Source organism: Eriocheir sinensis, chromosome 42 (assembly GCF_024679095.1).
Source record: "Eriocheir sinensis breed Jianghai 21 chromosome 42, ASM2467909v1, whole genome shotgun sequence".
NCBI classification, from domain to species: domain Eukaryota; kingdom Metazoa; phylum Arthropoda; class Malacostraca; order Decapoda; family Varunidae; genus Eriocheir; species Eriocheir sinensis.
In genome coordinates this window covers 1261505-1285910 of record NC_066550.1, presented here as the reverse complement: position 1 = coordinate 1285910, position 24406 = coordinate 1261505, and the positions used below count along the sequence as shown (strand labels likewise).

Here is a 24406-nt window from a genome sequence, read left to right as displayed (position 1 = left end):
TCGAGAGTTATGGCATTCAGGGGAGGACCCTTGCATGGACTGAGAGATTTCTTGTTGGAAGGTTTCAGACAGTTGTCGTCAACAGTGAAAAGTCCTCCTGATCTGGAGTGTTGAGCGGCATCCCCCAGGGTAGTGTCTTGGGGCCAACATTATTTGTCATATACATAAACGATTTGCCAACCCCATTAAACTCAGATACATATATGTTTGCCGATGACACAAAGATTCTCCGACAAATAACAAAATGTGAGGATGCATATGAGCTTCAACGTGACCTAGACATGATGCAGAGCTGGTCAGATGATTGGTTACTGCGTTTTAATCCATCAAAGTGCAAAGTAATGTCAGTGGGAGCCTTTGAGAATACTGTATATGCACATTTTTTATTTTATTTATTTATCTACTTTTATTTATCAAGGTGGATATGCACCAAGGGAGGAAGGCGGTGCATGCCGCTCTACCCCCCAGACGGCTAGCAGAGAGATACCCAATTCTTTCAAGGAGGCCCAACAACGGGGCTGAGGGTGTCGGAAAGAGCCCACCTTTCCACCCCCATGGCACAGGATAGGTCTCGAACTCACGCTCTAGCAACCCGCCGAAGCGCAAGGCCGAGACTCTACCACGGGACCACGGGAGCCCCCTTATATCATGGTAGCAGTAGTGGTAGTGGTGGTCGTAGGTGGGTGGTAATGGTAGTTGGTGTGTGGTGTTAGTGGTGGTAGTGGTAGCAGTAGTGGTATTGGTAGTGGTAGTGGTAGTGGTGGTTGTAGTGGTAAGGGTTGCGAGGTGTGGATATACTACTATTATTGAGATCTTATTGATAATAATTATGATTATTATTTCTACTGATGTTATAATATTAATTAATAATGATATTATTATCAATAAAAACAATGGTAATAATAATAATAATAATAACAATAACAATAACAATAACAATGACAATGACAATGATAATGATAATGATAATAATAATAATAATAATAATAATAATAATAATAATAAAAAGAATAATAATAATAAAAAGAATAATAATAATAAAAATAATAATAATAATAATAATAATAATAATAATAATAATAATAATAATAATAATAATAATAATAATAATAATAATAATAATAATAATAATAATAATAATAATAATAATAATAATAATAATAATAATAATAATAATAATAATAATAATAATAATAATAATAATAATAATAATAATAATAATAATAATAATAATAATAATAATAATAATAATAATAATGACGATAATAATAATAATAATAATAATAATAATAATAATAATAATAATAATAATAATAATAATAATAATAATAATAATAATAATAATAACAATAATAATAATAACAATAATAATAATAATAATAATAATAATAATAATAATAATAATAATAATAATAATAATAATAACAATAATAATAATAATAATAATAATAATAATAATAATAATAATAATAACAATAATAATAATAATAATAATAATAATAATAATAATAATAATAATAATAATAATAATAATAATAATAATAATAATAATAATAATAATAATAATAATAATAATAATAATAATAATAATAATAATAATAATAATAATAATAATAATAATAATAATAATAATAATAATAATAATAATAATAATAATAATAATAATAATAATAATAATAATAATAATAATAATAATAATAATAATAATAATAATAATAATAATAATAATAATAATAATAATAATAATAATAATAATAATAATAATAATAATAATAATAATAATAATAATAATAATAATAATAATAATAATAATAATAATAATAATAATAATAATAATAATAATAATAATAATAATAATAATAATAATAATAATAATAATAATAATAATAATAATAATAATAATAATAATAATAATAATAATAATAATAATAATAATAATAATAACAATAATAATAATAATAATAATAATAATAATAATAATAATAATAATAATAATAATAATAATAATAATAATAATAATAATAATAATAATAATAATAATAATAATAATAATAACAATAATAATAATAATAATAATAATAATAATAATAATAATAATAATAATAATAATAATAATAATAATAATAATAATAATAATGACGATAATAATAATAATAATAATAATAATAATAATAATAATAATAATAATAATAATAATAATAATAATAATAATAATAATAATAATAATAATAATAATAATAATAATAATAATAATAATAATAATAATAATAATAATAATAATAATAATAATAATAATAATAATAATAATAATTATAAAAAAAATAATAATAATAATAATAATAATAATAATAATAATAATAATAATAATAATAATAATAATAATAATAATAATAATAATAATAATAATAATAATAATAATAATAATAATAATAATAATAATAATAATGACGATAATAATAATAATAATAATAATAATAATAATAATAATAATAATAATAATAATAATAATAATAATAATAATAATAATAATAATAATAATAATAATAATAATAATAATAATAATAATAATAATAATAATAATAATAATAATAATAATAATAATAATAATAATAATAATAACAATAATAATAATAATAATAATAATAATAATAATAATAATGATAATAACAATAATAATAATAATAATAATAATAATAATAATAATAATAATAATAATAATAATAATAATAATAATAATAACAATAATAATAATAATAATAATAATAATAATAATAATAATAATAATAATAATAATAATAATAATAATAATAATAATAATTAATAATAATAATAATAATAATTAATAATAATAATAATAATTAATAATAATAATAATAATTAATAATAATAATAATAATTAATAATAATAATAATAATTAATAATAATAATAATAATTAATAATAATAATAATAATAATTAATAATAATAATAATAATTAATAATAATAATAATAATTAATAATAATAATAATAATTAATAATAATAATAATAATAATAATAATAATAATTAATAATAATAATAATTAATAATAATAATAATAATTAATAATAATAATAATAATTAATAATAATAATAATAATTAATAATAATAATAATTAATAATTATGAGAATAATGTTTCGTTCTTGTTGATAATGTTGTTGTTGATAATGTTGATAATGTTGATAATGTTGATAATGTTGATAATGTTGATAATGTTGTTGTTGATAATGTTGATAATGTTGTTGTTGATAATGTTGATAATGTTGTTGTTGATAATGTTGATAATGTTGTTGTTGATAATGTTGATAATGTTGATAATGTTGTTGTTGATAATGTTGATAATGTTGTTGTTGATAATGTTGATAATGTTGATAATGTTGATAATGTTGATAATGTTGTTGATAATGTTGATAATGTTGTTATTGATAATGTTGATAATGTTGATAATGTTGTTGATAATGTTGTTGTTGATAATGTTGATAATGTTGTTGTTGATAATGTTGATAATGTTGATAATGTTGATAATGTTGATAATGTTGTTGATAATGTTGATAATGTTGATAATGTTGTTGTTGATAATGTTGATAATGTTGTTGTTGATAATGTTGATAATGTTGTTGTTGATAATGTTGATAATGTTGATAATGTTGATAATGTTGTTGATAATGTTGATAATGTTGATAATGTTGTTGTTGATAATGTTGATAATGTTGTTGTTGATAATGTTGATAATGTTGATAATGTTGTTGTTGATAATGTTGATAATGTTGTTGTTGATAATGTTGATAATGTTGATAATGTTGTTGTTGATAATGTTGATAATGTTGTTGTTGATAATGTTGATAATGTTGATAATGTTGATAATGTTGTTGTTGATAATGTTGATAATGTTGTTGTTGATAATGTTGATAATGTTGTTGATAATGTTGATAATGTTGATAATGTTGTTGATAATGTTGATAATGTTGATAATGTTGTTGATAATGTTGATAATGTTGATAATGTTGTTGATAATGTTGATAATGTTGATAATGTTGTTGATAATGTTGATAATGTTGATAATGTTGTTGATAATGTTGATAATGTTGATAATGTTGATAATGTTGATAATGTTGTTGATAATGTTGATAATGTTGATAATGTTGTTGATAATGTTGATAATGTTGATAATGTTGTTGATAATGTTGATAATGTTGTTGATAATGTTGATAATGTTGATAATGTTGTTGATAATGTTGATAATGTTGATAATGTTGATAATGTTGATAATGTTGTTGATAATGTTGATAATGTTGATAATGTTGTTGATAATGTTGATAATGTTGATAATGTTGTTGATAATGTTGATAATGTTGATAATGTTGTTGTTGATAATGTTGATAATGTTGTTGTTGATAATGTTGATAATGTTGTTGTTGATAATGTTGATAATGTTGATAATGTTGATAATGTTGTTGTTGTTGTTGTTGTTGTTGTTGGGCACAGGATAATCCCTCAGCCAGTAATACTTGTGTGAACAGACAAAACAGGATATTCCCTCAGCCAGTAATACTTGTGTGAACAGACAAAACAGGATATTCCCTCAGCCAGTAATACTTGTGTGAACAGACAAAACAGGATATTCCCTCAGCCAGTAATACTTGTGTGAACAGACAAAACAGGATATTCCCCCAGCCAGTAATACTTGTGTGTACAGACAAAACAGGATATTCCCCCAGCCAGTAATACTTGTGTGTACAGACAAAACAGGATATTCCCCCAGCCAGTAATACTTGTGTGTACAGACAAAACAGGATATTCCCCCAGCCAGTAATACTTGTGTGTACAGACAAAACAGGATATTCCCCCAGCCAGTAATACTTGTGTGTACAGACAAAACAGGATATTCCCCCAGCCAGTAATACTTGTGTGTACAGACAAAACAGGATATTCCCCCAGCCAGTAATACTTGTGTGTACAGACAAAACAGGATATTCCCCCAGCCAGTAATACTTGTGTGAACAGACAAAACAGGATATTCCCCCAGCCAGTAATACTTGTGTGTACAGACAAAACAGGATATTCCCCCAGCCAGTAATACTTGTGTGTACAGACAAAACAGGATATTCCCCCAGCCAGTAATACTTGTGTGAACAGACAAAACAGGATATTCCCCCAGCCAGTAATACTTGTGTGAACAGACAAAACAGGATATTCCCCCAGCCAGTAATACTTGTGTGAACAGACAAAACAGGATATTCCCCCAGCCAGTTGTATTTGACAGTGGTGGCGTAAAAGTAACCTGGCGTGACATTGTTTGTACGAGCTGAACCCGGACGGCAGACAACGGCAGGCGGAACACTCACCGTCACTACCTCGCCGGGGAGTTTTACCAGCGTGTCCTGCTCCATAACACATCTATGCTGTACCTGGGAGGGAAGAAATCGGCGTGTGAACAGCGAGTGTGCAAGGCGTGTATGTGGCTATTAATATTATTGTTATTATTATTGTTATTATTGTTATTATTGTCATTATTATTGTTATTATTATTATTATTATTATTATTATTATTATTATTATTATTATTATTATTATTATTATTATTATTATTATTATTATTATTATTATTATTATTATTATTATTATTATTATTATTATTATTATTATTATTATTATTATTAGTAGTAGTAGTAGTAGTAGTAGTAGTAGTAGTAGTAGTAGTAGTAGTAACAATAATAGTAGTAGTAGTAGTAGTAGTAGTAGTAGTAGTAGTAGTAACAATAATAGTAGTAGTAGTAGTAGTAGTAGTAGTAGTAGTAACAATAATAGTAGTAGTAGTAGTAGTAGTAGTAGTAGTAACAATAATAGTAGTAGTAGTAGTAGTAGTAGTAGTAACAATAATAGTAGTAGTAGTAGTAGTAGTAGTAGTAGTAGTAGTAGTAGTTTCATTGGTGTTTTTGTTGATTAGTATCTTAAATATTAGTATCTAATACTTTTTAGGGTTACGGAAATGAAATGCATGGTTAGAAGAGAAGTAAGAGGAGAAGGAGGAGTAGGAAGAAGCATGGACGAGCAGGCAGTAGAAAGCCTACAGTCTCATCGGAAGTCTGCCTGCACTCAGTTATTTAATCAATCCGTCAGCCATAGGAGTGTCTTGCGTGAAGGATTAAAGCCCTTCTCTACGTACTCTTGGGTACGTTTAGTTCACTCCCGTCGCAGCAAAGTGACGGTCAATGTGATTTTTGAATGAGGTGGTTGTTTCCGCACAAATCACTTCTACGGAAAGGCAGTTCCAGTGGCGGGCGAGTCTGTTCGGAAAATATCTTCTGCCGATATCCATAAAGCATCGCTTGGCTTAAACTGTTTTACCGTTGTTTCTTGTTCGCTGGTTTGTTTGTAGGGTGAAGAGTTTGGAGTGATCAACGTTGCTGAAGACTTGTATCATGTCTTCCCGCAGTTGCCTCTTTTTCAACGTGAATAGGTTGAGGCGCTTGATTAGGAGACCAGAACTGCATGGCGTATTGAGATGGGGTCTTACCAGCGAGTTATATAAGAACAACATAACTCCTGGCATCTTATATTCGAGATTCCTCGCTATGAACCTGAGCATAGTGTTGGCTTTCTTGCAAGCGGACTTGCAGAGTTTTTGGGGTTTCAGGTCAATCGAGAGAGCCCGGTTCGATTCTCGGGCAGAGTGGAAAAATTTGGGTGGCTTTTGCGATGCCCTACGCCCCTGTCCACCCAGCTGTGAATGGGTACCAGGTATTAATCGGGGTTGTGTCCCGTCTCCTGGGGTCTGCTCCCTTCTCCTATAATTCCTTCCCCTTCTGTCTCTCTCCGGCATAATGACCACAGATGTTGCGCCGACTAAACGAAGCTTTCCAACTTTCTGGGGTTTCAGGTCACTGCTGATAGTAACCACGAGGTCTCTTTCCTCCTGTACTGCCTGTAGTAGCTCGCCACCCATGTAGTATATGCGGTTTTTATATTTGGGCCCGATGAGCATTAATTTACATTTGGTAGTGTTAAGGACATCTGCCACCTTTCCGACCACTGAGTGATTTGGTCCAGGTCTCTCTGGATAATTTCGCTGTCTGCTGTCGTGAGGCCCTTCCCTCCCATCTTGGTGTCGTCAGCAAAATATATCCTAAATATTAGTATAACATATTTGTTATTAACACCTAGTAGACATTCACAAAAAGAAAACACTATAAACACATTACAAACATAAAAAAAAGAACGGACTAAAACAATGCCTATTGTGGTAACAGGGAAATGTTGGTTTTGCGAGGGAGAGAGAGAGGAGGGGAGCGAGAGAAAAGGAGGAGCGAAAGAGCGAGTGTGGAAGGGAGAGAGAGAGGAGGGGAGCGAGAGAAAAGGAGGAGCGAAAGAGCGAGTGTGGAAGGGAGAGAGAGAGAGAGAGAGAGAGAGAGAGAGAGAGAGAGAGGAGGAGATAAATTGCGAGAAAACAAAAAAAATATGAACCAAAAAATTTAACTCCCAGCAAAAAATTAACTGAGGAATTAAAAGATAAATAAAGGAAGAAAAGATGAGAAGGAAAAAAGCGTAAAAGAAGAGCAAAATAAAAATAGTAAAAAATACTAGACAAGTTAACAAGTGTAGGAGACAAACGGCCATTAAAACAGAAAAACAAGCAGTGAAGAAACAATTGGTCCAAATGGAGCATACACACACACACACACACACACACACACACACACACACACACACACACACACAGACATACGCACACATACCTGTAAAACCCACACCCCATCAAGGACTCAGCGAAGGTATTCAGCTCCTCCATTTCGGCCTTGGTGATGACGGTGTCTGGCACAAAAACACCCCCGCTCACCCTCACGCCCGCTGCCCCCAGTCCCTCCAGCACCCGCCTGTATCCACCGAAGCCCAGCGAGGAGCCGGGGAAACGAATGTCACGGTAACTGTTGGTGGGAAAACTTGTCATATATACACACACACACTTGCATAAATACACACACACTCTCTCTCTCTCTCTCACACACACACACACATTAATATTTTACCTTCAATTCCATTTCGCTAGCTTTTAATTCATCCCGAAAAGCTTCCATATTTTACTCTCACTACAATATTTTAACGTGGGAGACGAGATGTGTGTGTGTGTTTGTATGTGTGTGTGTGTGTGTGTGTGTGTGTGTGTGTGTGTGAGGGGGTGGGTCTGTGGGTGAGGTGAGAGAGAGAGAGAGAGAGAGAGAGAGAGAGAGAGAGAGAGAGAGAGAGAGAGAGAGAGAGAGAGAGAGAGAGAGAGAGAGAGAGAGAGAGAGAGAGAGAGAGAGAGAGAGATTTACATAGAAAATCAGACCACACAGACCCCATGGTCCAGAGTAGGTGGTCTGTCCTTAACCTATGTGATTCTACATTAATCAGATGGCTCCAAATCGTTGCATTTCAACTCTAGTTAATATTAAGTTCAAGGAAGTGACGGTCGAGCTTGTTTTTAAAGGAGTCAATCGTGTTACGCTGGACGACTGATGGTGGGAGCTTATTCCATTCTCGCACTACAATGTTGGTGAAGAAAAATTTGGTGCAGTCTGAATTTTCTTGTCTACATTTGAGTTTTATGCCATTGTTCCTCGTTCGCAAAGTGTCATCGATCATAAACAATTTTGATTTGTCTACATTCGTGAAACCATTAAGTATTTTAAAACATTCGATCAGTTTTCCTCGGAGGCGACGTTTCTCAAGAGAGAACATGTTAAGGGTAGAAAGCCTGTCCTATCCATTCCTACGCCGATGATTCCACTCTGCATTATTCAACTTCTTTTAATAGAAGACCCACCCTTCAGGAACTTAACGACTCAAGGCTGGAGGCTGCAGAACGCTTAGCCTCAGACCTTACTATTATTTCCGATTGGGGCAAGAAGAACCTGGTGTCCTTCAACGCCTTAAAAACACAGTTTCTCCACCTATCCACTCGACACAATCTTCCAAACAACTATCCCCTATTCTTTGACAACACCCAGCTATCACCTTCCCCAACACTAAACATCCTTGGTCTATCCTTAACTCAAAATCTTAACTGGAAACTTCATATCTCATCTCTTACTAAATCAGCTTCCTCGAGGCTGGGCGTTCTGTACCGTCTCCGCCAGTTCTTCTCCCCTGCACAGTTGCTGTCCATATACAGGGGCCTTGTCCGCCCTCGTATGGAGTATGCATCTCATATGTGGGGGGGCTCCACTCACACAGCTCTTCTGGACAGAGTGGAGGCTAAGGCTCTTCGCCTCATCAGCTCTCCTCCTCATACTGATAGTCTTCTACCTCTTAAATTCCGCCGCAGTGTTGCCTCTCTTTCTATCTTCTATCGATATTTCCACGCTGACTGCTCTTCTGAACTTGCTAACTGCATGCCTCCCCCCTTCCCGCGGCCCCGCTGCACTCGACTTTCTACTCATGCTCATCCCTATACTGTCCAAACCCCTTATGCAAGAGTTAACCAGCATCTTCACTCTTTCATCCCTCACGCTGGTAAACTCTGGAACAATCTTCCTTCATCTGTATTTCCTCCTGCCTACGACTTGAACTCTTTCAAGAGGAGGGTATCAGGACACCTCTCCTCCCGAAATTAACCTCTGATTTTGGACACTCCTTTAACCTTTGTTCGGGAGCAGTGAGTAGCGGGCCTTTTTTTCTTTTTTTTTCTTTGCGCCCTTGAGCTGTCTCCTTAGCTGTAAAAAAAAAAAAAAAAAAAAAAAATTAGCAATGTCCTTTGCATGGTGGGGAGACCAAAACTGCAACGCATATTCCAAGTTGGGTCTGATTAAATAATTGTAAAGCGGAAGTATTATTTATTGTTCCAACTTGTCTACGTTAAAGGGCATCTCCCATCTATCTGACCAAGCTGAAATGTTGTGCAAATCCTCTTGGAGGCTTTGCCTGTCTTCGTCAGTGAGAACGGAATTACCAATCTTTGTGTCGTCTGCAAATATACTAATGCGATTATTGAGTCCAAAATCCACATCGTTGATGTAAATAATGAAGAGCACTGGGCCAAGAACCGAGCCCTGAAGGACGCCACTAGTAACCGGCGCCCACTCTGAGTTAAATCCGTCAATCACAACTCTTTGTTGTCTGTTGCTCAACCAATTCGCGATCCATTGGTTTACTTGACCGTCAATACCTAATTGCTTTAATTTGTAAAGTAATTTATGATGTGATACTTTATAAAACGCTTTCTGAAAATCAAGATAGACTACGTCTAATGATTTGGTTACGTCATAAACTGAGAAGAGGTCGTTATAAAAGGTCAATAGGTTTGATAGGCAGGATCTTTTGTTACGGAAGCCATGTTGTGAATCCCCAATTAATGAGTGGCTTTCAAGGTATCTCACAATTTTGTCTCTAATTATGCTCTCAAGTAGCTTACCTACAGCTGAAGTTAGACTAATGGGGCTGTAATTACCTGGTAATTTTTTGTCTCCTTTCTTAAAAATCGGTGTCACGTTAGCCTTTTTCCAATCCGAAGGGACGATGCCTTGTCGCAAGGACATATTGAATACGGTTGTGAGGGAGGAGAGTATTTCGCTCTTTGTTTCTTTAAGCAGTATAGGATATACTTTGTCAGGTCCAGGACTCTTATTTGTTTTATGTGATTGGAGGGCTGTAAGGACTTCATCGGTTGTTATTTCGAAGTTAGGCAATGCATGCTCGAGATTTACATTACAGTACTGGTGTTGGTGATAGTGATGGGAAGACTTAGTATTAAACACCGAGGAAAAGTAATTGTTTAAGAGGTTTATAGTGTGTTGGCTGTCAGTCACTAGTGCACCGTCACTGTTTGTTAAAGGTCCAATTCCACTTCTGATCGCCTTTCTGTTGTTTATGTAACAGGAAAAGGATTTCGGATTATTTTTAGTAATATTTTCTTCATAGCTATACGCTTTGCCTGACAAACTAATCTTTTTACTCGTCGCCTAGCATCATGATAAAGTCTAATGTTTTCTGGCGCGCTTTGCTCTTTCTTTAGCCTGTAAAACAATTTTCTCTCCTTGACTGAGTGTTTAATTTCGCTATTAAACCAAGGTGGGCTTTTATTAGTGCTACTTCGCTTCTCACACAAAGGGACGAATGTGTTCTGTTGAGAGTTATAAGGCTTAGCCAGGCTTCCTGTACATTGCCGTCATCTGATAGTTGTATTTCTGTTAGTTTTTGTCGGATTTCTACGAAGTTAGCTCTTTTGAAATTGGGCACCATTATTTTATTTTCAGTCATTGATGTTTCAGCTCTAATGTCGACGCGCACTAATTTATGATCGTAAGAACCGAGGTGTTCTCCTACCGTGACATTACTGACTAGGTTATCTTGGGTTGCTATAACAAGGTCTAGTATGTTATTTTGTCGAGTTGGTTCAGAAACCATTTGGCTTAGACAATTTTCTTCTAAAAATTTGATCATTCTATTCTGCCTTAAAATTCATTCTATTCTATTCTGCCTTAAAGCGCTGTACATTTCAAGATCGACATCGAGTGATTGCCCCGACGGCCTGTAGATGACAGATATATTTAAATTGACTTTTGAAATGTTTACTCGCACCCATAAATGTTCAACGTTATTGTTTCTTGGTGTTCTGTCAGTGGGTTGCAAATAGCTTTTGTCAAAAAGGGCGACGCCACCACCTCTGCGGTTTACACGATCTTTGTTGAAGAGTCTGTAGCCATCTATGCTGTATTCTGTACTTAAACCAATATTTGTGGTGTCGATACATGTTTCGGTTATACCAATTACGTCAAAATTTTCTGTCAAAGCAAGACATCTCTTTTCATCAAACTTGTTTCTTAAGCTACGCGCATTGAAACTAAGGACTCTTAAATTATCTTGAGGCTTGGTAATAGAGGTGAAGGTACTTGCGGGTTCATGGTTACGCGTTTGTTGCGATGCATGGCGTCTATTTACACGGGCAGGGACGTGGCCGAGAGCGGTTTTTTGATCGGGTGTCACGTACTGCGTCGTTTAGGAGCCTTCCGGATCTGGCTGCCCCGATGGGGGACAGGTGTATTCCGTCCCTGTGGAAGAGCTCACTCTGGCCGTAGAAATTGTCCCAGGCGTTAAAGAACTCAACGTCAAACTTTCTGCAAAGAGTCTGTAAGCGGTTGTTGAGGCTGAAGGCCTTGTTGTAGAAGTCGCTCTCCGGCCACGTCCGTGGTAGAATTCCTGAAATCAAAATGTTAGGGGATTTAGACTTATACTGCTGGATGAGCCTACGGTACTTGTCCAGCAGTTCCTCAGACCGGGTCGTGGTGAAGTCGTTCGTACCTGTGTGAAGAACAGAAAGTGAGTCATTAGTAGCCTCAGCGGAGGCCTCGTCCAAGGCAGCTGTGATGTCGTAAACTCCAGCTCCGGGATAACAATAGTTACGCCTACGACGGGGGACTCTTCCACAGAATTCAACCACCTGATGGCGAATCATAGAGTCCCCGACCAAGAAGGTGCTCTGCTCCTCGTCCTTTCTCATCCAGTATGGCAAATCTGTTGTAGCAGTGAGTAGGATAAATGGCTCTAGGGGCGGGTCTGGCTCCTCCTCTCACGGGAGTGAAACCTTCAGCGTCAGATGAAGCTCTTCCGTTCCCCTGTGACGTGACTTCATCGGATGATTGCTGGGCTTGGAGAGCAGGCGCGGCGGGTGATGAGGCGTCAGTTGCAGCATGTGCGACGATGTTGGCCTGGATAAACTCCTGCAAGGTTTCAACAGTACGTGTTAGTTCAGTGATCTCCTGGCCAGCTGTCAGCCTTTCGTCCTGTTGAAGGAGTCTCGTTTCCATCTGCTGTCTCAACAGGCAGATCTTGCAGACGGGCGATCGTCCTGTGAAGAAATGGCCTGAGAAACTACGTGTGCAAGTCGAGCATTTCTTTAGCGCCATCTTGGTAGGTAGAAGAGAGCAAGTGAGCAGCGCTTTTTTTTTTCTTCTTTCGTCGGGTCAGAGGGTCGTGCGCGCGATTAAGAGAGAGAGAGAGAGAGAGAGAGAGAGAGAGAGAGAGAGAGAGAGAGAGAGAGAGAGAGAGAGAGAGAGAGATTTTTTTCAAGAGTGACTATCTTAAAGTTTCTTATATACACCATAAGTTACTGTTCTACTCATTTATTGTTGTTTATATATTGTGCAGCACTTGTCATTTTAACATTGGATGCTGGACGACATTTAAAACAACATTGAATATAACAGTCGGCTATCTCCTTAAATAAACTAAAATTGATTTCCTGCTCCTGAACAGAATAGTTAAGACGTCTTTATGGAGGAGAAAACAACGTACCTACTGAGGGTCATTTTCCTACTGAGGGTCATTTTCCTACTGAGGGTCATTTTCCTACTGAGGGTCATTTTCTTACTGAGGGTCATTTCCCTACTGAGGGTCATTTTCCTACCGAGGGCCATTTTCCTACTGAGGGTCATTTTCCTACAGAGGGCCATTTTCTTACTGAGGGTCATTTTCCTACTGAGGGTCATTTTCCTACTGAGGGTCATTTTCCTACTGAGGGTCATTTTCCTACTGAGGGTCATTTTCCTACTGAGGGTCATTTTCCTACTGAGGGTCTTTTTCTTACTGAGGGTCATTTTCCTACCGAGGGTCATTTTCCTTGTGAGGGTCATTTTCTTACTGAGGGTCATTTTCCTACTGAGGGTCATTTTCCTACTGAGGGTCATTTTCTTACTGAGGGTCATTTTCTTACTGAGGGTCATTTTCCTACTGAGGGTCATTTTCCTATTGAGGGTCATTTTCCTACTGAGGGTCATTTTCCTACTGAGGGTCATTTTCCTACTGAGGGTCATTTTCCTACTGAGGGTCATTTTCCTACTGAGGGTCATTTTCCTACTGAGGGTCATTTTCCTACTGAGGGTCATTTTCCTACTGAGGGTCATTTTCCTACTGAGGGTCTTTTTCCTGCTGAGGGTCTTTTTCCTACTGAGGGTCATTTTCTTACTGAGGGTCATTTTCTTACTGAGGGTTATTTTCTTACTGAGGGTCATTTTCCTACTGAGGGTCATTTTCCTACTGAGGGTCATTTTCCTACTGAGGGTCATTTTCCTACTGAGGGTCATTTTCTTACTGAGGGTCATTTTCTTACTGAGGGTTATTTTCTTACTGAGGGTCATTTTCCTACTGAGGGTCATTTTCCTACTGAGGGTCATTTTCCTACTGAGGGTCATTTTCCTACTGAGGGTCATTTTCTTACTGAGGGTCATTTTCTTACTGAGGGTCATTTTCCTACTGAGGGTCATTTTCCCACTGAGGGTCATTTTCCTACTGAGGGTCATTTTCCTACTGAGGGTCATTTTCCTACTGAGGGTCTTATTTTTCACCAGGTCCCTTTCTACTGAGGTCCTTTTATCCCGGCATATATATATATATATATATATATATATATATATATATATATATATATATATATATATATATATATATATATATATATATATATATATATATACATATATATATATATATATATATATATATATATATATATATATATATATATATATATATATATATATATATATATATATATATATATATATATATATATATATATATATATATATATATATATATATATATATATATATATATATATATATATATATATATATATATATATATATATATATATATATATATATATATATATATATATATATATATATATATATATATATATATATATATATATATATATATATATATATATATATATATATATATATATATATATATATATATATATATATATATATATATATATATATTTTTTTTCTTTTACAACAAAGGAGGCAGCTTTAAGGGCACACAAAAAAGAAAACAATAATAAAAAAAAAGCCTGCTAATCGCTGCTCTAAAAAGAAACAAAAGAGGTGGCCGAAAGCAAGATCATATACGGGAGGAGAGATGTCCTGATACCCTCCTCTTGAAAGAGTTCAAGTCGTAGGCAGGAGGAAATACAGATGAAGGAAGATTGTTCCAGAGTTTACCAGCGTGAGGGATGAAAGAGTGAAGATGCTGGTTAACTCTTGCATAAGGGGTTTGGACAGTATAGGGATGAGCATGAGTAGAAAGTCGAGTGCAGCGGGGCCGCGGGAGGGGGGGAGGCAAACAGTTAGCAAGTTCAGAAGAGCAGTCAGCGTGGAAATATCGATAGAAGATAGAAAGAGAGGCAACATTGCGGCGGAATTTAAGAGGTAGAAGACTATCAGTATGAGGAGGAGAGCTGATGAGTCGAAGAGCCTTAGACTCCACTCTGTCCAGAAGAGCTGTGTGAGTGGAGCCCCTCCACATGAGATGCATACCCATACGAGGGCGGACAAGACCCTGTATATAACAAGCACCATAGGATATATATATATATATATATATATATATATATATATATATATATATATATATATATATATATATATATATATATATATATATATATATATATATATATATATATATATATATATATATATATATATATATATATATATATATATATATATATATATATATATATATATATATATATATATATATATATATATATATATATATATATATATATATATATATATATATATATATATATATATATATATATATATATATATATATTACCTCAAACCCTTCTGCTTATTCTGTCAAACTGTTCTCTCCGTTGGGCTCCTCCGATCACAATCTTATTTCTGCATCCTGTCCTATCGCTCCTGTACATCCTCTGGACCCACCGAAGAGGCGATGCTTCTGGCATTTTGCTTCAGGTCGGTGGGACAACCTGAGGATGTACTTTTCCGATTTCCCGTGGAATGATTATTGCTTCCAGGATAGAGACCCCTCTGTGTGTGCTCAGCGCATCACAGAGGTGATTGTCTCTGGAATGGAGGCATACATTCCTCGTTCTTTCTCTACTCCTCACGCAAAAAAGCCTTGGTTTAATCACGCTTGTTCTCGTGCTGTCAATGATAGAGAGGTAGCTCACAAAAGGTACCAGAGCCTTCAAACTAATGCTAATTATGAACTTTACATTTCTGCCCGAAATCGTGCCAAATCTATTCTCCGACTAACCAAAAATTCTTTCATTACCGTAATAGAAAATGTCAAAACCTTGCTTTCTCTAACTCTTCCCGTGACTTCTGGCATCTAGCCAAAAACATCTCCTCCAACTTCACTTCTTCATCTTTCCCTCCACTCCTCAGTCCTGACGGCAACACTGCCGTCTCATCTATCTCTAAGGCTGAACTCTTCTCTCAAACTATTTCTAAAAACTCCACTCTGGACGATTCTGGGCATATTCCTCCTACTCATCCCCCCTCTGACTCCTTTATGCCTGTTATAAAGATTCTTCAAAATGATGTTTTCTATGCCCTCTCTGGCCTCAATCCTCAGAAGGCTTATGGACCTGATGGAGTGCCTCCTATTGTCCTTAAAAACTGTGCCTCCGTGCTGTCACCCTGCCTGGTCAAACTCTTTCGCCTCTGCCTGTCAACATCTACCTTTCCTTCTTGCTGGAAGTATGCCTTCATACAGCCTGTACCTAAGAAGGGTGACCGCTCCAATCCCTCAAACTACCGTCCTATTGCTTTACTTTCTTGTTCATCTAAAGCTTTGAATCAATCCTAACCGGAAGATTCAAAAGCACCTTTCCACTTCTGACCTTCTATCTGATCGCCAGTATGGGTTCCGCAAGGGCGTTCTACTGGTGATCTCCTAGCCTTCTTAACTGACTCTTGGTCATCCTCTCTTAGCCGTTTCGGTGAAACTTTTGCTATTGCGCTGGACATATCAAAAGCTTTTGATAGGGTCTGGCACAAATCTTTGCTTTCAAAACTACCCTCCTACGGTTTCTATCCTTCTCTGTACCTTTATCTCCAGTTTCCTTTCTGACCGTTCTATTTCTGCCGTGGTAGACGGTCACTGTTCTTCTCCTAAATCTATTAACAGTGGTGTCCCACAGGGTTCTGGTCCTATCTCCCACTCTTTTTCTGTTGTTCATTGATGATCTTCTTTCCAAAACGAACTGTCCTATCCATTCCTACGCCGATGATTCCACTCTGCATTATTCAACTTCTTTTTAATAGAAGACCCACCCTTCAGGAACTTAACGACTCAAGGCTGGAGACTGCAGAACGCTTAGCCTCAGACCTTACTATTATTTCCGATTGGGGCAAGAAGAACCTGGTGTCCTTCAACGCCTCAAAAACACAGTTTCTCCACCTATCCACTCGACACAATCTTCCAAACAACTATCCCCTATTCTTTGACAACACCCAGCTATCACCTTCCTCAACACTAAACATTCTCGGTCTATTCTTAACTCAAAATCTCAACTGGAAACTTCATATCTCATCTCTTACTAAATCAGCTTCCTCGAGGCTGGGCGTTTTGTACCGTCTCCGCCAGTTCTTCTCCCCTGCACAGTTGCTGTCCATATACAGGGGCCGTGTCCGCCCTCGTATGGAGTATGCATCTCATGTGTGGGGGGCTCCACCACACAGCTCTTCTGGACAGAGTGGAGGCTAAGGCTCTTCGTCTCATCAGCTCTCCTCCTCATACTGATAGTCTTCACCTCTTAAATTCCGCCGCCATGTTGCCTCTTTCTATCTTCTATCGATATTTCCACGCTGACTGCTCTTCTGAACTTGCTAACTGCATGCCTCCCCCCCTCCCGCGGCCCCGCTGCACTCGACTTTCTACTCATGCTCATCCCTATACTGTCCAAACCCCTTATGCAAGAGTTAACCAGCATCTTCACTCTTTCATCCCTCACGCTGGTAAACTCTGGAACAATCTTCCTTCATCTGTATTTCCTCCTGCCTACGACTTAAACTCTTTCAAGAGGAGGGTATCAGGACACCTCTCCTCCCAAAACTGACCTATCTTTCGGCCACCTCTTTGGATTCTTTTTAGGAGCAGTGAGTAGCGGCTTTTTTTTTCATTAATGTTTGCTTTTTGTGTGCCCTTGAACTGTCTCCTTGTTGTAAAAAAAAAAAAGATATATATATATATATATAGATATATATATATATATATATATATATATATATATATATATATATATATATATATATATATATATATATATATATATATATATATATATATATCTATATATATATATATATATATATATATATATATATATATATATATATATATATATATATCGGTACCGAGCAATCTGGTACCGGTACCGTACCGTTTAACTGGTACCGTTATTACCGGTACTGGTACCGGTACCTGCCCACCCCTAGTCTTGAGTTAGTGTGTTTGCCAACATCACACGCTCATGGTGTCAATCAACCTCAAGTATCTGTCAGCCTCACAGTATCAAACTCATATTCTGTCAACCTCACAGTGTGCTAACTTCACAGTGTCAATCAACCTCACATTGTCAACCTCATTATGTCAATCAACCTCACAGTGTCTCAAACCTCACAGTGTCTGCCAACTTCATAATGTCAATCAACCTCACTTTGTCAACCTCATAGCATCTTTCGACCTCACAGTGCCAATCAACCTTATAGTGGGTGTCTACTTCACAGTGCCAATCAACCTTACAGTGTCAACCTTAGTCTGTCAACCTCACAGTGCCAATCAACCTTACAGTGTCTTCCGACCTCACGGTGTCAATCAATCTTACAGTGTCTTTTTACCTCACCTTAGAGTGTCCTTCGACCTTTCAGTGTCTGTCAACCTCAGAGTGTCTTTCAACCTCACAGTATCTATCAACTTCAGTGTTAACCTCATAGTAGGTATCAACCTGACACTGTCAACATCAAAGTGTCTCTCACCTCAGAATCAACCTTACAGTATCATTCAGCCTGAGCGTATCAACCTCAAGTGTGTCAACCTCACAGTGTGTCAACCTCATAGTGTGTCAAACTGATAATGTGTCAACCTCAAAGTGTGTCAACCTCACAGTGTGTCAAACTGATAATGTGTCAACCTCATAGTGTGTCAAACTGATAATGTGTCAACCTCATAGTGTGTCAACCTCATAGTGTGTCAAACTGATAATGTGTCAACCTCATAGTGTGTCAAACTGATAATGTGTCAACCTCATAGTGTGTCAAACTGATAATGTGTCAACCTCACAGTGTGTCAACCTCATAGTGTGTCAAACTGATAATGTGTCAACCTCATAGTGTGTCAAACTGATAATGTGTCAACCTCAAAGTGTGTCAACCTCACAGTGTGTCAACCTCATAGTGTGTCAAACTGATAATGTGTCAACCTCAAAGTGTGTCAACCTCACAGTGTGTCAACCTCATAGTGTGTCAACCTCACAGTGTATCAACCTCATAGTGTGTCAACCTCACAGTGTGTCAACCTCATAGTGTGTCAACCTCACAGTGTGTCAACCTCACAGTTTGTCAACCTCACAGTGTGTCAACCTCATAGTGTGTCAACCTCACAGTGTGTCAACCTCACAGTGTGTCAACCTCATAGTGTGTCAACCTCACAGTGTGTCAACCTCACAGTGTGTCAACCTCACAGTGTGTCAACCTCATAGTGTGTCAAACTGATAATGTGTCAACCTCACAGTGTGTCAACCTCATAGTGTGTCAAACTGATAATGTGTCAACCTCAAAGTGTGTCAACCTCATAGTGTGTCAAACTGATAATGTGTCAACCTCAAAGTGTGTCAACCTCATAGTGTGTCAAACTGATAATGTGTCAACCTCAAAGTGTGTCAACCTCAAAGTGTGTCAAACTGATAATGTGTCAACCTCAAAGTGTGTCAACCTCAAAGTGTGTCAAACTGATAATGTGTCAACCTCAAAGTGTGTCAACCTCAAAGTGTGTCAAACTGATAATGTGTCAACCTCAAAGTGTGTCAAACTGATAATGTGTCAACCTCAAAGTGTGTCAACCTCATAGTGTGTCAAACTGATAATGTGTCAACCTCAAAGTGTGTCAACCTCATAGTGTGTCAAACTGATAATGTGTCAACCTCAAAGTGTGTCAACCTCAAAGTGTCTGTCAAGTTTCAACCTCACAGTGCTTCAACTTCAGAGTACCTATCAACCTCAATGTCAACCATACAATGTCAACCTCAGTGTCAACCCCACAGTGCCTGTCAACCTCACAGTGTATGAACCTCACAATGTCTGTCAACCTCACAGTGTCAGTCAACCTCAGAGTGTTTCAACCTCACAGTGTCTGTCAACCTCACAGTGTCTGTCAACCTCACAGTGTCTGTCAACCTCAGAATGTGTCAACCTCACAATGTCTGTCAACCTCACAGTGTCAGTCAACCTCAGAGTGTGTCAACCTCACAGTGTCTGCAACCTCACAGTGTGTCCTCACAGTGTCATTCAACCTCACAGTGTCATTCAACGTCACAGTGTGTCAACCTCATAGTGTGTCAAACTCATAGTGTGTTAACTTCACAGTGAGTCAACCTCAATGTGTGTCAACCTCAAAGTGTTTGTCAAGTTTCAACCTCACAGTGCCTCAACCTCAGAGTACCTATCAACCTCAATGTCAACCATACACTGTCAACCTTAGTGTCAACCCCACAGTGCCTGTCAATCTCAGTCATTCAGCCTCAAAGTGATTTAACTTCACATTATCTGTCAACCTCACGGTGTCATTCAACCTCACAATGTCTGAACTCTCACAGTGTCATTCAAATTCACTGTGTCTGTCAACCTCACAGGGTCTGTCAACCTCACAGTGTCTGTCAACCTAACAGTGTCTGTCAACCTCACAGTGTCTGTCAACCTAACAGTGTCTGTCAACCTCACAGGGTCTGTCAACCTCACAGTATCTGTCAACCTAACAGTGTCTGTCAACCTCACAGTGTCTGTCAACCTAACAGTGTCTGTCAACCTCACAGTGTCTGTCAACCTAACAGTGTCTGTCAACCTCGCAGTGTCTGTCAACCTCACAGTGTCTGTCAACATCACAGTGCCTGTCAACTTCACAGTGTCTGTCAACCTCACAGTGTCTGTTAACCTCACAGTGTCTGTCAACCTCACAGTGTCTGTCAACCTCACAGTGTCTGTCAACATCACAGTGTCTGTCAACCTCACAGTGTCTGTCAACATCACAGTGTCTGTCAACCTCACAGTGTCTGTCAACATCACAGTGTCTGTCAACATCACAGTGTCTGTCAACCTCACAGTGTCTGTCAACCTCACAGTGTCTGTCAACCTCACAGTGTCTGTCAACCTCACAGTGTGTCAACCTAACAGTATCATTCAACATCACAGTGTCTGTCAACATCACAGTGTCTGTCAACATCACAGTGTGTCAACCTAACAGTATCATTCAACATCACAGTGTCTGTCAACATCACAGTGTCTGTCAACATCACAGTGTGTCAACCTAACAGTATCATTCAACATCACAGTGTCTATAAACCTCACAGTGTCATTCAACCTCACAGTGTCTGTCAACATCATAGTGTGTCAACCTAACAGTATCATTCAACATCACAGTGTCTGTCAACCTCACAGTGTTTGTCAACCTCACAGTGTCTGTCAACCTCACAGTGTCTATCAATTTCACAGTGTCTGTCAACCTCACAGTGTCTCAACGCCACAGTGTCTGTCAACCTCACAGTGTCTGTCAACCTCACAGTGTCTGTCAACATCACAGTGTCTGTCAACCTCACAGTGTCTGTCAACATCACAGTGTCATTCAACCTCACAGTGTCTGTCAACCTCACATTGTCTGTCAGCCAAACTGTCATTCAATTTCAAAGTGTATGTCAACCTCACAGTGTCATTCATCCTCATAATGTCTGTCAACTTCACAGTGTGTCTACCTCAGTGTCATTCAACCCCACAGTGTCTGTCAACCACAATCATTCAGCCTCACAGTTTGTCAACCTCACAGTATCATTCAACCCCACAGTGTCTGTCAACCACAATCATTCAGCCTCACAGTTTGTCAACCTCACAGTGTGTCTACCTCACAGTGTCATTCAACCTCACAGTGTCTGTCAACCTCACATTGTCTGTCAGCCAAACTGTCATTCAATTTCAAAGTGTATGTCAACCTCACAGTGTCATTCATCCTCATAATGTCTATCAACTTCACAGTGTGTCTACCTCAGTATCATTCAACCCCACAGTGTCTGTCAACTACAATCATTCAGCCTCATAGTTTGTCAACCTCACAGTGTGTCTACCTCACAGTGTCGTTCAACCCCACAGTGTCTGTCAACCTTACGGTGTGTTAACCTCACAGTGTCTGTCAACCACACTCAATCAGCCTCACAGTTTGTCAACCTCACAATGTCTCTCAACCTCAGTGTGTGTCAACCTCACTGTGTCTATTAACCTCACAGTGGCTGTCAACCTCAGTATTTGTCACCTTCAAAGTTTCAACCTCACATTGTCAACCTCAGTGTCTGTGAACCTCACTGTCATTCAACGTAACAGTGTCAACCTCAGATCATCAACCTCACTGTACCTGTCAACCTCAGTGTCTGTCAACCTCAAAGTATCAACCTCACATTGTCAACCTCACTGTGTCATTCAACCTAACAGTGTTTACCTCACATCATCAACCTCACTGCGTCTGTCAACCTCAGTTTATGTTAACATCAGTGTGTCAACCTCACAGTTATTCAACCTCACAATGCCATTCAACCGCAAGGTGTCATTCAAGCTCACAGTGTGTCAACCTCGGTGTCTGTCAACCTCACAATATCTGAACCCTCACAATGTCTTTCAACCTCACAGTGTCTGTCAGCCAAACTGTCATTCAACCTCAGAGTGTGTCAATCTCACAGTGTCATTCAACCTCACAGTGTATGTCAACCTCACAGTGTCATTCATACTCATATTGTCTGTCAACCTCACAGCGTGTCGACATCGCAATGTCATTCAACCTCACAGTTTCTGTCATCCACAAAGTATCATTCAGCCTCACAGTTTGTCAACCTCACAGTGTCTCTCAACCTCAGAGTGTGTCAACCTCACAGTGTCTATCAACCTCAGAGTGTGTCAATCTCACAGTGTCTATCAACCTCACAGTGTCTCTCAACCTCAGAGTGTGTCAATCTCACAGTGTCTATCAACCTCACAGTGTCTGTCAACCTCAGTATGTCAACCTCAAAGTTTCAACCTCATATTGTCAACCACAGTATCTGAACCTCACTGTGTCATTCAACGTAAGTGTCAACCTCAGATTGTCAACCTCCCTATGTCTGTCAACCTCAGTGTGTGTCAGCCTCTAAGTATTAACCTCAGATTGTCAACCTCCCTATGTCTGTCAACCTCAGTGTCTGTCAGCCTCTAAGTATTAACCTCACATTGTCAACCTCACTGTGTTATTCAACCTAGCAGTGTTAACCTCAGATCGTCAACCTCACTGTGTCTGTTAACCTCAGTTTATGTCAACAACAGTGACGTTCAACCTCAGTGTGTCAATCTCATTGTCTGTCAACTTCACAGTGTCATTCAACCTCACAGTGCCTGTCAACTTCAGAGTGTCATTCAACCTCACAGTGTCATTCAACCTCACAGTGTCTCAACCTCACTGTGTCAACTTCACTGTGTCAACCTCACAGTGTCATTCAACCTCACAGCGTCTCAACCTCACTGTGTCAACTTCACTGTGTCAACCTCACAGTGTCTCAACCTCACTGTGTCCACTTCACTGTGTCAACCTCACAGTGTCTCAACCTCACTGTGTCAACTTCACTGTGTCAACCTCACAGTGTCATTCAACCTCACAGCGTCTCAACCTCACTGTGTCAACTTCACTGTGTCAACCTCACAGTGTCTCAACCTCACTGTGTCAACTTCACTGTGTCAACCTCACAGTGTCTCAACCTCACTGTGTCAACTTCACTGTGTCAACCTCACAGTGTCATTCAACCTCACAGCGTCTCAACCTCACTGTGTCAACTTCACTGTGTCAACCTCACAGTGTCTCAACCTCACTGTGTCAACCTCACAGTGTCATTCAACCTCACAGCGTCTCAACCTCACTGTGTCAACTTCACTGTGTCAACCTCACAGTGTCTCAACCTCACAGCGTCTCAACCTCACTGTGTCAACTTCACTGTGTCAACCTCACAGTGTCTCAACCTCACTGTGTCAACTTCACTGTGTCAGCCTCACAGTGTCTCAACCTCACTGTGTCAACTTCACTGTGTCAACCTCACAGGGTCTCTCAATCTCAGTGTCTGTCAACCTCACAGTGTCTGTCAACCTCACAGTATCATTCAACCACACAGTGTATCAACCTTACTGTCTGTCAACCTGACAGTGTCTCTCAACCTCACTTAGTCTATCAACCTCACACACTGTGTTCAATCTCACAGTGCCAATGAACCTCACGGTTTTTCAACTTTACAGTCCCAATCAACCTCACAGTGTCTCGACTTCTCAGTATTAACCTCACAGTGCCAACCATTCTCACAATGTC

At 37.5% G+C, this 24406-nt stretch overlaps 1 protein-coding gene across 1 annotated transcript in view; it reads right to left on the bottom strand.

Annotated features, from left to right (window-relative positions):
- Positions 1 to 4393: 4393 nt before the first annotated feature.
- The window catches only part of LOC127010185 (uncharacterized), a 73914-nt gene continuing 53901 nt past the window's right edge, over positions 4394 to 24406 (bottom strand). The window contains exons 4-5 of the mRNA XM_050884061.1: positions 7759 to 7947; positions 4394 to 5430 (exon numbers count right to left, since the gene is read on the bottom strand). Coding sequence (XP_050740018.1) covers positions 5391 to 5430; positions 7759 to 7947 — 229 coding nt within the window. The 3' untranslated portion in view covers positions 4394 to 5390. The remainder of the gene's footprint in view (positions 5431 to 7758; positions 7948 to 24406) is intronic.